At 39.7% G+C, this 16,919-nt stretch overlaps 1 protein-coding gene across 3 annotated transcripts; it reads right to left on the reverse strand.

The window, feature by feature from the left end:
* Nucleotides 1-5,606: 5,606 nt before the first annotated feature.
* Nucleotides 5,607-16,696, reverse strand: LOC131239255 (DNA repair protein recA homolog 3, mitochondrial). 3 transcript variants are annotated; one of them, XM_058236859.1, is made up of 8 exons: nucleotides 16,465-16,693; nucleotides 14,031-14,088; nucleotides 12,279-12,496; nucleotides 11,446-11,533; nucleotides 10,370-10,542; nucleotides 9,107-9,253; nucleotides 6,628-6,762; nucleotides 5,607-6,416 (listed from the first exon to the last, which is right to left on the reverse strand). In XM_058236859.1, the coding sequence occupies exons 1-8, from the start codon at nucleotides 16,519-16,521 to the stop codon at nucleotides 6,024-6,026; spliced, it is 1,269 nt and encodes a 422-aa protein (XP_058092842.1). In that variant the 5' UTR covers nucleotides 16,522-16,693; the 3' UTR covers nucleotides 5,607-6,023. The 3 variants fall into 3 exon arrangements, with proteins under 3 accessions (XP_058092842.1, XP_058092843.1, XP_058092844.1); XM_058236860.1 differs by lacking the exon at nucleotides 6,628-6,762 and having other exon boundaries at nucleotides 16,465-16,696; XM_058236861.1 differs by lacking the exon at nucleotides 14,031-14,088 and having other exon boundaries at nucleotides 16,465-16,684.
* Nucleotides 16,697-16,919: the final 223 nt, after the last annotated feature.

Below are 16,919 nucleotides of genomic sequence, written 5' to 3' on the forward strand. Positions count from 1 at the left end.
ATTGATTTTGGCTCTTCTTACAATGGCCAAGCAATAGGCCAATAAAGTAGGCGTAGCTAGTTATTTCTATCAGAAACCGTTGATTCTTAAACGGCCTAACAAGGGATCCATTGATTTGTCTAGGAACATATTTATGGCTTTGATACGAATAAATCAGGGACTTGTCAATGGTTTTTTCACTAAGCTTAACACTCTAAATGTTTTAATTAATTTTTCAACAGATTTTAATTGTTAAAGTTTCATTTTTGTTGGGGGTCCCTCCTCATATGAAGGTAGGACCCACATGTGTAACTTAAGTAGTGTTTACTTTGCCATACATGTGTAAGGGATATTTTGGTCTTTTAGCCAAGCAAGTAAACAGATAGGAAAAAAAAAAAGGACTTTTTGTTTAGAGAGCTCTACCAATAAAGGGATTTTTTTTTTTCTTGTAGAAAAAGATGAGAGAGAGAGAGAGAGAGAGAGAGGATTATGTAAAAGAAGAATAATAAAAGCTTTCTACCACCAAAATCTCCACATCCGAGTTCATAAGAGTTTATCCACAGTGCTGATCTCTTTTATTATCTTCTCCAAAGGTTGTGTTTGAGATTTTTTACAATCCATAGTTGGTCGGAAATTCCTTTTTTTGTATTGCTTTTAATTTATATCTGGGTGATATTGCATTTTCATTCTTTCTATTATAGTGAATATGTGGCGGATTAGGTCTTGTAATTTTTCCCTTCGCATTGGAGGGTATTCCACGTAAAAAAATCTTGTTGTCTCTTGCATCCTACAAGTTTGAAGAATTTCTTATTTATGTTCAGAGTAATTATCATTTATCATCCATTAATCTTCAACATCATTACCACATCTTCTCCATCTCTATGTATTCTATTCTTATAAATAGTTATGAAATTTCATGGCACCTACCAAAGAAAATTTCATGAGTTATTTAAATCTTTTCACGGGGTTTCAATTATCATCTAACCTTTTAAAATAGTTATGAAATAGTTATTGAACATGATTGTATTTGGAAGATCTTTGAATTGGGATTTTATTTTGGATCCGGAAAAAATTACATTTCGCTCCACATCTCCGAAAAAATCTCATCAAGTGGTTCCACTTCTATCTCTTATTTCCCATTTACCTCTAGGAATGATTGTGGGCCCATATTCGCTCCTACCTTTCCACTAAAACATCTAGTGGGCCCACTTCTTTCCCTTACATGTAAAAACCTTATAGGCCAGCTTTACCTATAGAAGTGCTGGTGGGCCCCACTTCATAGTTGACCTCTATAACAGCCTGTGGATCCTATTGCCTCTTGAAAAGCTTATGGGCTCATCTCCTTCAACATACCTCTGTGGGTCCCATTGCTTCCTTTTTACCTCTAGGAATGACTGTGGATCTACCTCCTCCTCTTACCTTATCTCTAAAACATCTAGTGAGCCTTCTTCCATCTCTTACACACAAAGAAACCTTGTGGGCCAACTTTACCTATAGAAGTGTATGTGGGCCCCACTTCCTATTAGGCTTCTAAAAAGGTTTGTAGATCCTATTACCTCTAGAAGAGCTCTCAGGTTCTAATCCTTCATCATACCTCTGTAGGTCTCATTGATTCCTCTTTACCTCTTACCTTACCTCTAAAACATCTTATGGCCCAATGATCACTCTTACATGAAGAATGATCCCAAAGGGTCAAAAATACTGTAGAGCCGACTTCATGTGGGGCCCACCGTGATGTGTATCAGACGTCCAAACAGGGTATCTGATGCGTTCTGTTGAGAAAATTGGGATCCAAAAAAAAATCATCCAAAAACTCAGGTGGGCCAATCCATCAGTAGCTGTGTAAGATGATGCACAAAACCTCTAAAATCACGTGGATATCCGTTACCCATTTGCAGATGTATACCCTTCTTTATCCTAATTACGGAGTATATGATCCATAGTTCAAGTGGTAGACGGATTGAAAGATACCTCGTGGATAGTATTATCCTTGGGCGCTCTGTCAATGCAAGTGAGGCCCACCATGAACCATGGCCCCACTCGGATTTACTCTCAGCCCAAGGACACCACGTATCCTCGGACCCAAGGATAATAGTTTTCATCTGGAATACAGATTTAAATAAATAAAGACACCACTTGGATGAATCAAATCCTTTGGCTATTACCACATTATATAACTATTGTTCTTTTGATACGCTGAAAATATCGCACGTACAAACACATCCGCCTCTAGTCCTCACCACAAGACCGCACGTGCCATGGTCACATCCGTGGGACGTTAGACCGTGTCAGGTTGTCCCACGTCCACAGGTGTGCAGACGACCTGGCCCAAAATCAGTCCAGTCAACTATCACTATCAGGAGCGCCAGCACGGAGGCCTGGTCGGATCCAATGCAAATCCTTAATGTGTGGGGCCCACCATGATGTTTTATTTGCATCTAATACGTCCATCATTTAGGCAACCTAAGCTTCTAATTTCATCCAAAATTTTGGTTCATCTAAAATTCATGTGAGCTACTCCAAAAGGAACTGTTGTGATGGGAATGCCCACCATTAAAAAACTCCTAGATTGTATGTGGGTCCTACCATTTTATTTTATTTTTACCTGCAATCTAATCTATTCAGAAGATGCATCCTACCAGTATAAATGGATACTCAAAAAATTAAACCATTTTAAACCTTAGGCAGGTCACCAAAAATGATTTTAGAGTTTTAAAGCACAGCATTTTTGAGTTATAGATGAACCTGATTTTTGAGATAGACCATCATCAAACTTTTAAAAGCCATCCATTTATTTGGTCCACCTGATCAGTCAAAATAGAGATACGTTTTTCATCATTGCCTGTTGGAATGAGATTATATGAAATTTATAATTTGTGTTTGAGTACTGGAAAAGAATTAAAAAGAATTGGAATGCAGGTATCTTTTATGGAAGATAAATTCCATAAAACAAAGTAACTAATCAAAGCTAATTCATTTCCTTTGAATTTGTGAGCAATATATGGAGTATAATTTAATACATGGTAAGAAGGGTCTAGACAAGAATACTTGAACTGAATGGTGAACATGATGAGAATCTTTTACTCATTACATCAAACAATTTTCATTAATAAAATATGTAAATCTATTGGAAAATAAAAAAGTTGCATTGGGTCCAATGAAATAGTTATTGTTATCTGCTCTAATAAAGGATCATTGATTTATTTAAATAATTAAATAAAATGAATAGACCTTTCCAACTATTTCTAAGCTTTTCTAGGTTCCTAAACATAGGAATTTACACCTATTCATGGATTCCAATTCCCAAGTATTATCTATTGACCCAAATGATCCATGAGTGATGGTCCTCAGGAATTATGGATAAGTTGGCTTTGGCAAATGCATTCGAACATCCCATCGAGGAATGGATTCTCAAAATGGTCTTGACCCTTGGATTAGGCAAGGAGTCGTCAACCCTTTATTCTCAATGAATGTCAATTCAACTGGGCCCCATCGAACCCGCAATCCTATCCGCCGATCACACCCAATCAGAACTCCTTTTCACAGGCCATATATCCGATTATCCACCTACTACTCACATGGTGGATTTGCTATTGCACACAACAATAAGATATAAACGAATTTAGAAATGTCAACATCGGTTGTTTGAGATTCCATCACCATTAGCGTGATGGTGAATTAAGATCTTCCTTATATAAATCCATGGTGTGTAGTTTAGTTTGCAAGTTTCAAAAGAGAAGCGACGTGTACAACTTAGTTCTTAGACTCATTGAGTCGACTCAGTTGGTTACATTTCAAGATGAGTCACTGTGCAGACTCATCGAGTCGGTAGTGTACATGTGAGTGGGCCCATATAAAATAGCTGGGCCATGGCTATGATGATGGTGGTGGCTTGAAGAATCAAAGCTGAGGTGTTTTCTCTTCATCTCCCTCAAAGGCGTCCAATGCCCTGAAGAATCGGTTAGCTACTTTTCATTCGGCATCGGGTCCTTTGTCGGAGATGTACAGGAAGCCCCTCATCACAAAGGCAACTCTGAGAGATTGTTTTAATACATCTTTCTGACGACAACACTGTTGAGTTCTTTGTAACAATCCAGGTATGTTGTTTCTCCAATACTTATACAGGTGAATTACAGAAATCGGAGGGAAATCATTGAGCCGAGCTCAGTTCGGTCAAATTTAAGGCCAAGGCCGGACCAGTAACCTTTATGGGTCTAAAATTGAGGCTGAGCCCAGTAGGCCGAGTTCCAGACCATGTCAATCAGGTAAAGGCCCAAATGCAGCCTCGGTCTGGACCTCAATTGAAGGGCTCCCGAAATGGAAACCAGGGCTCGGTCTGTTTAATTTTCTGGGCTGAATCGAACAGCGTCGCAGACCAAGCCCAGATGGGCGAACCGAAAACTATAGTGCTTTGAACCAGCCCAGCTCATTGACGCATGCAGATAGGTGCCCTTTGGATGGTTCAAAATACACATGAAACGGATGATCATTCAAACCGATGGTAGAAACAGAAAAGTTAGACGACCAAATAAATATTCATTGGGTAAATTGAAGTTTAATAAGATTTCTAAAAGGCGCGACTTTTGGAGAATCAGCCATCCACAACAGGACCCAATAGATGGATGGACCTTAGTTATTCATCTCCTTTCCAGTCATTATGTAGAGAGAGGTGGTTCTACCATATTCCGGTTCTTCCAAGCCATGGTGCCTTCTATACCGCCAACATACAACGGTCACCAATCTCCGATGTCTGATGCAAGGGCCCATGGAAGAGATAGTTGCGTGTGTGTGTGTGTGTGTGTGTGTATGGGTGTGTGACATCCACTCTATCATTTGTGCTAGCTTATGCTTGGAAATGGTGGGAATTGCTTTATGAACAGTTTAGATTGGCATGTAAACATAACGGTGGGCCTCAAGGAGGTTTCAATAGTGGACATCTCCATTCCCACTGTTCCCTCTGGTGTGAACCACTTCCGAGTCTTGGATAGGCCTGATTTGTGGGCTCATTTAGTAACTTGAGCTGGTACAAATGGTGGACAGAATGGATGCTGCACCCACATCGCATGGGCCTAAAGCTTTTGGCTTCAAGTTCCTTACAACAGTTGTAGGAAATGGTTTTGGCCATGCATGTATTCCAAGGAAAGAGGCAAAGAAACGATAATTATTAGCCAACAATTATTTCCACAACCACTATTGAAACTGGATATAAATTTTGAAGGCCTCGTTTGGATAGCACATTCATATTTGTGAGAATGGTTAAATGGTTTCTTGTGTCAGACAATCCCACTAACAGAATTAGAATTACATTGTGGAATCCTTCCTTTTCTTTGCTATCCAAACAACTCAGCTCTCGCATCAATGGAAAACCTTTTCCATTTCCAGATTTCCATGGAATTGGCGATATCCAAACATGTGCCTTGTCGCAAGCTCCCTACAACAGTTGTAGGAAATCTGTGTCCAACAGCGGCGGCCACCACAATGCAGAGCAGTTACAGGGCCCAAAAAGGGAATCAAAATCCATCCAATTTATGTATTTCCTACAATAATAACCAGCAACAGTCAGAATCCTGCAACGGATTTCATCAACACATTTAGAACTACCAAAAAAACAATTAACCAGCTGAATCTACAATGGAACAGCTCACCATGCATTTCTTGTCAGACCTTCCATTGGCGCAAGGCTTAAATATAGCCCACAAAATTTCATCCATGTCATCCCCTCTAGAAAGCATCCATTGGCAATACAACATACATACACCGACAGATACAACCACTGTATGAAACAAAAAAGACCACTTACTGATGCTAGCGACACTGAATTCCTTAGCATTGATCCTCGACAATGTTAAATCCCACCATCTCGTAGCTTCCTCATTTACCATGAACAGCATCCCGAGCCGATTAAGAGGGTACCGCATCTGTTTGTTTTAACAGCCGCAGCAGTTGGAAAAAAGTTTGGGTCTTTAGACTAGAGAGAGACCCATACGAGCAATTTTGGGTCTTTAGACTAGAGAGAGACCCATATGAGCAATTGTGTTTGTACCTCATGCCTCAACTGCAGCAATCACTTCATCATCCGTCGTTTCAGATGTGACCACCTCTTCCGATGCTTCGCCTTCTGGAGAGTCCATCTCTGGGCATTTCTTCTTCTGTGTCTCATTCATCAGCTTCTCTCTTAGCTTCACCATCATCTCTTCCCGGGCGCCTTCATTCTCAGTGAAATACCTCTTGATGGCGTCTTTTCCACGGAAACTCTGCCCGTTCATGCTGTAGAATGCGCCTCCTGATTTCGTTATGAACTTGTGTTTCAATCCCAATTCTATGATCTCCGAATCGCGGGAGATTCCCTTACCGAACTCAAGCTCAAACTGAGCTGTCTTGAATGGCGGAGCATGCTTGTTCTTCACGATCTTCACGAGAACTTGGCTTCCAACGGTCTGAAAAACAACTCATTTTGTCATCACAATAGCAAAAGAAATGAAAAGAAAAGCATTCATGACCACCAGACGTAATTTTAACACGGCTAACAACTGAGAGCTAATGCCCCAATACATGTAGGACCACCACATAGTAAGAGCTGAGTACATGCAACTAATTAAACACACATATTGTGTAATGACAAAACAAATGGGCAGGAGTTATTATTACTTCTTCTCCCTTTTTGACTAGTCCGATCCTTCTGATATTTAGGCGAACGGATGCATAGAACTTCAAGGCGTTTCCCCCAGAAGTGACTTCAGTCGGCCCGCCAAATCCTCCAAACGTGCTCAACTTTGATCTTACCTACAAATACAAGTTTTCCCACTCAGAGGTTGTCAACAGATGATTTGAATATAACTACACAATTCCAAGTTCCATCACAGAAGTGCATAAGGTAAATCCATGAACTTGTCAAATTCATGGATTTGCATTGAAATTGGATTTGGCAGATCCCAAAATCCCTGGTTTGGTGATCAAGCAACATAGAGAGCATTTATTGCAAAAGCATAACTTTATTGCTTTTAAGATGGTTTCTCATTTTGTGGATTTGCCAAGTCTTTAGTTTCGGGAGGAATTTGGAATTTGACCCAAATTCATGGACATGTGGTGGTATGGATTTGGAAATTCCCACAGACTTGGCAGTCCCCAAACAGGGGAGATTTTAAATCCATGGATTTCAAGTCCCTCACCCAAATCCCTCTCTCCAAACAGCCCTTAAGATGTTTTGTGGACTTAGGAAAGAATTTGAACATGTGAGAAACAAGTAGAACATCTCCAAAGCGTTTGTTGCTTAAAATGGTCTTCTTATTTTCACCTACACTGCCCACAACTTTCAACCCCGTCTCAATTGGATCTCTACTACAAGAAGATGGGCGTGAATGGCAAGCAACAAGCAATTAGTAAAGCAGTGAACTGTGAAGAATAGTTTGAAGTTGGGGAAAGAGGAACTTATTCGGAAGAACAGGCTGTGTTCAGATGCAGGTTATTGAATTTTTTGTGAACAAATGCTGACCAGAGGAAGCATCCATATGAAATATGTTTAAAATTTTGAGGTTTTAATGGATAGGAAGGACTTTAAAAATACATTAAAGATTGAGTTTTTTTTCCTTTTTCTTTTTTATTTGAGTTGTTTTCATCTAAAACAAGATGCAGAAATCAACTTTGTTAGTGATGGTGTCTATAGGAACTTAGGAACTCTCTGCATAGGCTTGAAACAAATAGATTTTGTGACTGGTTTCTGTTGCTGATATCTTCTGGCAGCTTTACACATCAGATTCGTTTCATCTTTTGCAGAAATAGCAACAAAATATCAGAAACATTTTGCCATCATGCCCACCGAACAAAGACCCATTTCCTGTGGGGCACTCGGATCTTGCTACACGAAACAGTTTAAAGTATCTAGAATCAGTGATGGCAATCAATTGGAGAAGCATTGCACGGGGGAAGGGTTGGGGAGAGAAGGTATGCAAGCTGGGATGATAGCAAGAAGCACAGAATAAAGATGTGCTCCCCAACGCTTTAGTTATGGGCCCTATTTCTCACATAGATTCTAATAGTTTTTTTACCCTTTCTGTATATATAGGGGAGTGCTACAGTGCCTCAATGCAGTAGCATGCTGCAGTACCTGCTAAGTATGCTACGGTATTTTTTGGTTTTTCAGTGATAATCAAGGGCTGGAATTGGGGTCTAATAGAGATTTATAGTTGGTTTAGACTATGATTTTGTTTACGGTATAGATTGTCTTGTACTAGACATAAGCTTGGAATTGAACAAAGAGAAGGAATTGTATTTTAGAATAAGCGATCATCTTGCAGAGGTGAAACCCCAAAAAACCACCTCTTCAAATTGTGAGAAAAGCGTGTGATGAGATGCATCTCTTCTATTCCATTTTCTACTCCTTTTCACTTTCTTCCTCTGAAACCACACCCACCACGCATCATGAGTGGGTTGTGGTGGGTGGGAGGAAGCGGTTGACATTTCTTCATGTAATAGTAGTAGTTGCTTGGACCTTTTTTTCCTTCCATGGCATGGGAATGGCTTGGGTCAAAAGGGAAGGTGCAGAAGCTCTCTTCTAGTGGGTTTATGGTCCATTTGGGTGGAGCGGTATGAGAGATGTTTCCTTAACAAGCTTATGTTGCTGGATGAGGTGTTCAAAGGGGCAAAGTGGGATGTCATGACTTGGGCCTCATCTATCAAGTCCCTTGCCAGTTGTGCTTAGACTCCATGGATTCTGGTTTTGTGTATAGTAATTTTGGTGTAAATTCCTCATTTATGCCCTTTTTCTTCTCGTTAATAAAACTTGTTACTCTAACTTCTTCTTTTTTAATTAGTTGATATGGTGTTTCACTTTGTAATTTGGATGACGCCTAAGCCTCATCAAACTTCCTTTTTAGTTTAATAAATTTTGTTCCTCTAAAAAAAAGTTGATGGGAGCTGGAGGTACTAGAATCGGGAAACAGAGCAGGCAAGATATTCTGAAGTGGAAGATTAGCATTTTGGGTAGAAGATTCCTGCTAGTAAGACTATGAATTCTAATTCTAGTCACATTTTGCAGACCATAAATGCCATGAGCACTTCGAGTAGTTGAAATGAATGGGTTGATTTGCATCAGAACATTTGGTTGACATGTCAAAATTTGAAGAATCACCTGATTGATAAAGATCAAGATAGTTTGGGAGAGGGATAATGAATGGCTCAACTTGCGGAGAGCCTGGCTCATCAATCTTGCTTGTAGTGCCATGTGTGCATCTCCCATCTCACCGTCAAGTTCGCTTTTAGGCACCAAAGCTGCTACCTGCATTTTGCGCAAATGGGAAATTCCAAAAATAGTTCAAGATAGTGTTGATTTTTTAAACTCTTCACCAAATCATTTATCTAGATACACATAGGATTGACTCTTGGATGGTGAAATAAACACTGGTCGCATATTCCCTGTAAGTAGGGGTGGTAATGGGCCAGGATTAGCCCTCACCCAGCCCTAGAACTAATCGGGCTGAAAAGGCTTTAGCCCCAGCCATAGCCCTAAAGAACAGGGCCTGGCTAGGGCAGCCAAAAAGGTCAATTGGGGAAAAAAAATCAGACCAATGCATTCATTAGGTGGGCGAAAAGCACATTGACGAAGACCATCAGTTGTCCATTAATTTCAATGGAGTAAGCCCCTGATTTTAGCATCATGAGATTTTTCGGTTGTGACTTGTGACCCACATTTTGCATGGTTAAGATGTACCACAAAAGATAGGCATAAATTACTTTAGGAGGCATAAATTACTTTAGGGCCGGTCCAGATCAGGACAGGCCATTCATCATTCTCCCCAGCCCAGCCCTCGTGCCAGGTTTAAGGGCCCAGACCCTGGTCCTGCAGGGCCAGATCAACCAGCCCATTGCCACCCCTATTGGTAGTGCCCTAATGTCTGTTTATCTGTATATAAGCTTTCTTAACTATTTCTAACTTCAGGCCTAAGCCATTATCAAGAAATCATGCCCATCTTTGAAGTACAATGAAATTGCAAATAAGCAGTACAACCATATGTATATTATCAGAATATAAAAGAAATCGAGGAAGCAGGTTCAAAGATTTCAAGTATAAAATATGTTTCCTTATATCTGTAACAGAAATGCTAAGGCTTTTGAAACAAGCATATCAACAAGAAATATGCCTAAAAATCATACAGGCAACCACTCCACCAATGTTAGGCCATCACTGTAAACATGGAACTCAGCATATTCAGTCTAAACACAAACTAATGACGAAGTCAATCATCTCCCTAGATGATTTTCACAACATTGCTAAATTGTTAAGACTCAGCCAAGGAAAAACAAGAAAACAAGGAATGATTACTGAATTGAGTATGAACTGAAGATTGGCTTTCATGAGAAATAGAAGATTCATGGACTGGAACACTCTACTTACACTGTCCACAACTACAACATCAACAGCACCACTCCGGATTAAGGTGTCCACAAGACTAAGAGCCTGCTCGCCACAGTCTGGTTGTGATAGCAGCAAATTATCAGTTTTTACACCAATAGATTCTGCCAAAGCTGGATCAAGTGCATGCTCAGCATCCACGAAAACACAATAACCTACATAAAAAGAAATACAAAAAACATGTTACTAAGATGGAAAGAGCTTACAGGATGATCCTAGAAATACCTGAAATTTCTCAAACAAGCATTGTGAAATGCAATGACTAATCTTGAACTGATTCTCTTCCTCATAATCGTTAGAGGTAAGAAATTGGAAACCACTTAATGCAGGGGCATTTTCACACCGGACTCAAGTGGGGTGGCTTGTGGGATGCGGGAGCACACTCGGGGTGGGCGGCCCGTGTGAGGTGGAACCCATGAGGGGGGTTCGCCAAAGACCTAACCCATGAGATGTGGGGCCTAGGCTATGAGATAAAGGGATTGATTTTCACGCTCTATCAGTTCGAGCTTTTAGAGCAAGTGGTTAATTGTCCTGCATCAAAGTGGTATCAGAGCGGGAGGTCTGGTGTTCAAGACTCCTCACTGGGGGTGATTAATGCAGGGGCATTTTCACACCAAGCTCAAGACTCCTCACTGGGGGTGATTAATGCAGGGGCATTTTCACACCAAGCTCGAGTGGAGTGGCCTTTTAAAAAGACAGTAGAAAATATATTTATTGCACACGCATTCTTATCATCATCATCATCATCATAGCTTCTAGATAGTTTGGTCAGCTTCTTTAACTTGGTAATTGGTATTCTCGTTAAGAATATCAAATATAATGTTGTAACTGAATGAATATGTTAAAACTGCTCCAGAAAGACTATAGTTTGGGTAGAAACCCAAATGATTTTGGATACAAGATCTGGCACATATGCATGATTGATGACCTATTCAACATTGAAGAACATCCAAAAAAAAAAAAAAAAAGGTACATGCATTGTTTAGCCTCCTTTAAAATAAAGTGTCATGGGGATGATGGGGAGAGCTGAATGGATGTGGAAATACAGTAAAAGTTACCTCCATCCTTTTGTGCTTCGGCAATCACATGAAGAGCAAGAGTTGTCTTCCCTGAAGCCTCTGGACCATATATCTCCACAACACGTCCCTACGGAAAGCCAAAAATATGAATAACTGAGCAGCAGCCACAACAAGAGGGGTCAAAAGTCAGAAGGATGGCCATGACTCAAATTATTCAATCATGCTAGCCATAGAGCATATCGTTGCTCTTGTTACTAATGCATGTTAAAGATACTGAATATCCAAACATTTGTAACTTCAATTGGCCCCATCATGAATTCTAACATATACTTCAATGATGACAAATAGAAAATTCTCATCTATACACATGGTCTAGGAGGATGCCAATGATGCATGCCCTGCTATTAGCAATGAACATCACACAAAGAAAAATGGTTTCAAATAATACAAAATATCATCATCATCTAAAGCCTTATCCCAACTAATTGGGGCAGGCTACATGTATCCTTTTGTGCCATTCCACTCTATCAAATTAATACATGAAGATCTTGCTATTTAAAGAAATCAATTTTTCAGTATTTCTGGTTTTTCCAAGTTTAACCCACAGCTTCTCGAGAAAAATGATCACCAAAACAATACACTGATAGATTCTCCAATAATAATAAAAGGGCCTTTATAATTGTCACTACTTATTGGACTGCTACATGCAGCAGAATGAGAATCAGAAACAAATTTTCTACGGCATTTCAAGATACTGCTTGTTGGATTTGTTCCATCACTGAAGAGAAGTACCATACTGACAGTAGAGATCGTAAAGCATGTCCCAGTTGCCTAAGAGAGAGAACCATTTACAGTTCTAGTGACCAAATTACCTTTGGAAGCCCACCAATTCCCAATGCCATATCCAAAGAAAAAGATCCTGTCGATACCACAGGAACATGTCTAGGAGAAGCGGAACGACCAAGCCACATGATTGACCCCTTTCCAAATGAGGAAGTGATTTGATCCAGAGCTTGGTGTAGAGCCAAATCTTTCTTAGACATATTCTCTTCACTAGAATCACTTCCATCAGACTTAGATTTCTTTCTAGCTGAAAGAAGAAAACAATGCAAAAGCAATTACTTTTCAGCATGGCTAAATAGCAAAGTTAGGAGCTTAGCTTGAAAACCAGAAGTCAGTCAAGATGCATTAGAAATTCATAGTAGCAATGTAACGGAGGCAGCAAATGTCCATTCCAATCACAATACCAGTTGCATACAAGATGGAAATGTCAATGGTGAAACTGCAATCACCTAAAAAGCAGAGTACGCTTACAAGACTAGATGTGAAAAAAGGCTTTCGCATATACATATGATTAGCAACCCCCTACGGTGCATAAAATAAATGTGACAAGTGACGACCCAAACCGAGAGAACCAAAAGGACATCATCATCTTGCCTCTACAACGTTTTTTTTCTTGGTTTTTTTTAATAGGCCTCCACAACTAACGGTTGAAATCGGTATCAACATATTCAGGTCAGCAAACATTTGCTCTGAATTAATCAAATTGGAACTTTGAGACACAGCACACTTATGGGTTGCATGTCAGATATGACACCTCCAAAGCTTCATAATCAAAGATATGGTATATGACAGTGGATGCACAAGTAAAACGCTCAGCTGCCTTATGAACCAACGTGACAGGAATACTCAGATGCATCGTGCCCAAACAGGCAGAAGGTACTGGTTCAAAATTGGTGTTTGGGTAAACACTGGATTGCTCATATCAAATAATTTTTTGATAACTGAGTAATGGAGCTCAAACAGAGAGTTGTGTTCCCTTTCCCTTTTTTTTTAAAAAAAAAAGTAGAGTTCAAACAGAGATTGACTGGTTTACGTATTTCAGTGGAGGATGACTTCTGAGGCGTGAGGCAACAAGGAGCTTTGGTTTTCTTATTTGATCAAATACTAAATTAAGGTGTTACTGACCTGCACGTCAAGATCTATAAAACCGACTCAAGGTAATCACCTGGCAAACACTCAAGCCCATGAACGAACCCAATATGAGTTGTTGGTAATTTGTAAAAATAATACAAATAAGGAGACTTTTTTTTAGAATTTTTAGTGAATTAGACTTGATAGTATGCTATATGTTTTTTTATTCATTTTATCTAATCTGGTTACTGAGATAATGATCGGATGACAATGCATATAAACAGGGTCCTGGATTTCCAAAGGAAAATAAAGGATTTTTGTCAATGTTCTATTTGCTGTGCTGGAAATAACACCTAACACCTGAATGTACAGAAAACATAACATAGCCACACTGCCACATCTACCTTCCACCATTTCACAGAATCCATAAACTACATCCATAATACCCTGGATTTCTCTCAACACCATCGTCGTTGTTATCATTGTAGCCTAGTCCCAGCTATCTGGGGTCCCTGTGCCTGGTGATCCCCTCGATTTCTTTAATTACTTCAATATCAATTAAAAATGAAAACAATCACAAATAAATCCCAAATCTTCAGTATTGAACAATTTGAAACAGAAGTTAATAGACAGATGATTTCTTCAAGCATACTGTGCGCGCTTTAGCTCAAAATTCATTAAATGAAATATTGATAGAAATCCCTTGGCACCTTTTGAAGAAGAGCTGTGGAAATGGAAGGCTGACCACAAAATTCCTTGCCTAAAACCCTGCCATAAAAAACAACTAAAGACATGACAATGGGCATGGATCACATAACACCATTACAGCTCTCTTCTTTCTGAACATTTCGCTGTATGTCCTACTACATCCCCAGATAATATCCATCATTAAGGGAAAAGAAACATAAAAAAGAGCATGTTGTATGATAGAAATTAGCAGACATATCTAGACCGTCTTTAGAAGAAATCAAAGCAAATATAAAATCCAAAATTGTAAAAACAAATGAAAATCCTCACAGAAAATGCCTTTTTGTATAAAGAGGATTCAAGTAAACGTTTCTCTAAACCAGGCTACCATATAAAGCATAGTGTATGCAAAGAAAAAAAAAATCATTGAAATGGATGACTTTCGACACAGGGACAGAGCCTTTATCAACAAAAAGCAGATCCCTAACCACAAGATTCAAGGAAGCATTGTGCAGGAAAGGATACCATGCTAATCCGAAAAAATGCCCACAAAAAAAAAAAAAAAAAAAAAAAAAGAGGATTATACTCGAGGTTAAAATATAAGCTGGTAGGTGAATGTATTCTGGGAGAGAGTGCAAAAAAAAGATACTATTGTGTTTTTGGTATTTATCAGCAATGCATCACTAAATCGAGCAAAATTTACACGGGTAATCCAATACATAGTGCATCAATTCATACTGATTCACCTAGGTTTTAGGAGTGGCCAATACATGCTCTACCTGTATTTTTAACCTTGGTTATAGTATCTAGCCCTAACCCAACAATGATTTTGCTTTGGGCCAGCATTCAGCACCAGCAAGGTTCATGCTTCAATGAACCCATCGACTAGGCACTAAAACCAAAATCTCCTCCACTAGATGATCAAAACCATTGACGTGACCTTTTTCCAGTGCACATGGACCAGCTCCTAAATTTTAATATCAACCATCCATTTGAAGGCAACAGGTGGATGGCTAAGATTATCCCAAGAGGGCATTTCTTGCAACATTGCCATCCACAGTAAAGACTACCAAATCAATGGTCTAAGTCACTAAAAGGTGGAACAGATCTGTATGGAACACTGGTCTGGATTAAGATGCTGGAAGTTCATACCAGGCATTGTACACTCTTTCCAAACAAGATGGTGATCTTCTAAACAAAATTCCTTATTGTCATGTCCCAAAAAAGGGAGGGAAATGAAGAAGAAGAAGAAGACAAGTTCAGCTTCAGATTTATACAAAAATTAAAAAATTTATTTTATTTATAAAAAAAATAAATAAAATAAAAGAAGAAGAAGAAGAAGAAGAAGACAAGGATCAGGTCTGCTTTTCACCCACCATGTCACATGGTGGTGGTGCCTCCACCCCGCATATGGCTTATCCAGACTGCCTGAAGCATCAGCCCCACTATGGATGGAGCATGGCCTGAATATCAGCCTGATTAGAGAAGTTCAACCATCTTATTTCCTCCATAGAATTTGAACATCAGAACATTGTCTTTCCTAACCATCCATCCTATGGCCACCAACTGGATAGATTGGATCACTATGTCAGTGTGATTTTCAGGATATGCTCCATCTATGATGGGGCCCACAGCATGGTGGGTCTGGATTAGCATACATTCACACCAAGTTTATGACCACATAAGAAACAGTAGAAGTACCCAACACCCATTATAATGGTCGCTATAAAGCGAGCCGTCATCTCTGCTGTGTTATGTAATGAAAAAGGCCTGTTTTAATAATAGCAGTTATATGATGGAACAACGGCCATTATGTATGAAAACCATCCTTTTAACCATAGCAGTTATACATTGTGGATTACGAGTAGAGCAGCAGCAACCGGAATATGGTAGAGACATATCCACACAGTACATGAGAATATGATGAATCAATATCGACTGTCCATATAGTTTCCTTTAGTGTGGATGAATGGTTGGTGATTCAGAATAAATATTGATCCGATAATCCTAGAAATCTAATCAGCATCATTCAAGTAGATGGTAGGAAACAAAAGGATTCAACAATCGACAATCACTCAGTGAAATCGAGTAAAATAACAGTTACAGTTGTATAATAGGTATGAGTTGTAAGTCATCTATGATAGGACCCACTAGATGGACGCTCCCGATTGATATGCCTGGAGATGGTTCTACCATATTGCACTTCTTCCGTCTCTAATGTATCATTACCCTTCCCTTTTCCTCTTTACTTGGTTTTTTTCTCGCTAATACCTTTTTTTCCCATTTTCCCCCATCTCGCAGTGATGTTACTGTTATACCATGGTGAAAGCAATCAACTGACGTGGGTAGAAATGCCGTTCTAAAACTTTCATAGTCCACAAAACTCAAACAAGAAATAAAATTAAAATCCAAAATCTCAATAAGGAGAACAAGAGAGAGAGAGAGAGAGAGGGAGACCTCTGCTGCAGAGAGAGAGTGCCTTATAGAAGCGTTTCTGATAAGAAGCCTCGCCATCTGTCTCTCTGTAAAGGTTCGAGCTCAAGAAGAGAGAGAGAGAGAGAGAGAGAGAGAGAGAGAGAGAGAGAGAGTTCGGGGTTTAATAAGAGAATTTCAGTGGGATTTTCTGTTTTCTTCTAGGGTTTGGTTCTTTATTTTTTTCCCTCCTTTTTGCAAGTTGGGGCTCTGTCTCTGTCCTGGAAGGCCGAAGGTTTTATTGCTCGAGGAGGGAGACAAGAAATGCCCCTGGTTTTCAACGAATTCACAAGCCTACCTCTGGCTCTGACAGACTGCTCTCCCGCGCTTGGGATGTGGCACGTGTGTACCATGGATTCAATTCGGAGAAGGGTCACTTCCTGGGAAACGGATTGATTACTCCCCCTGCCACCAGCCCCGTGGCTGGTGGTCGGTGCTCT

Source organism: Magnolia sinica, chromosome 3, assembly GCF_029962835.1.
Source record: "Magnolia sinica isolate HGM2019 chromosome 3, MsV1, whole genome shotgun sequence".
NCBI lineage: Eukaryota > Viridiplantae > Streptophyta > Magnoliopsida > Magnoliales > Magnoliaceae > Magnolia > Magnolia sinica.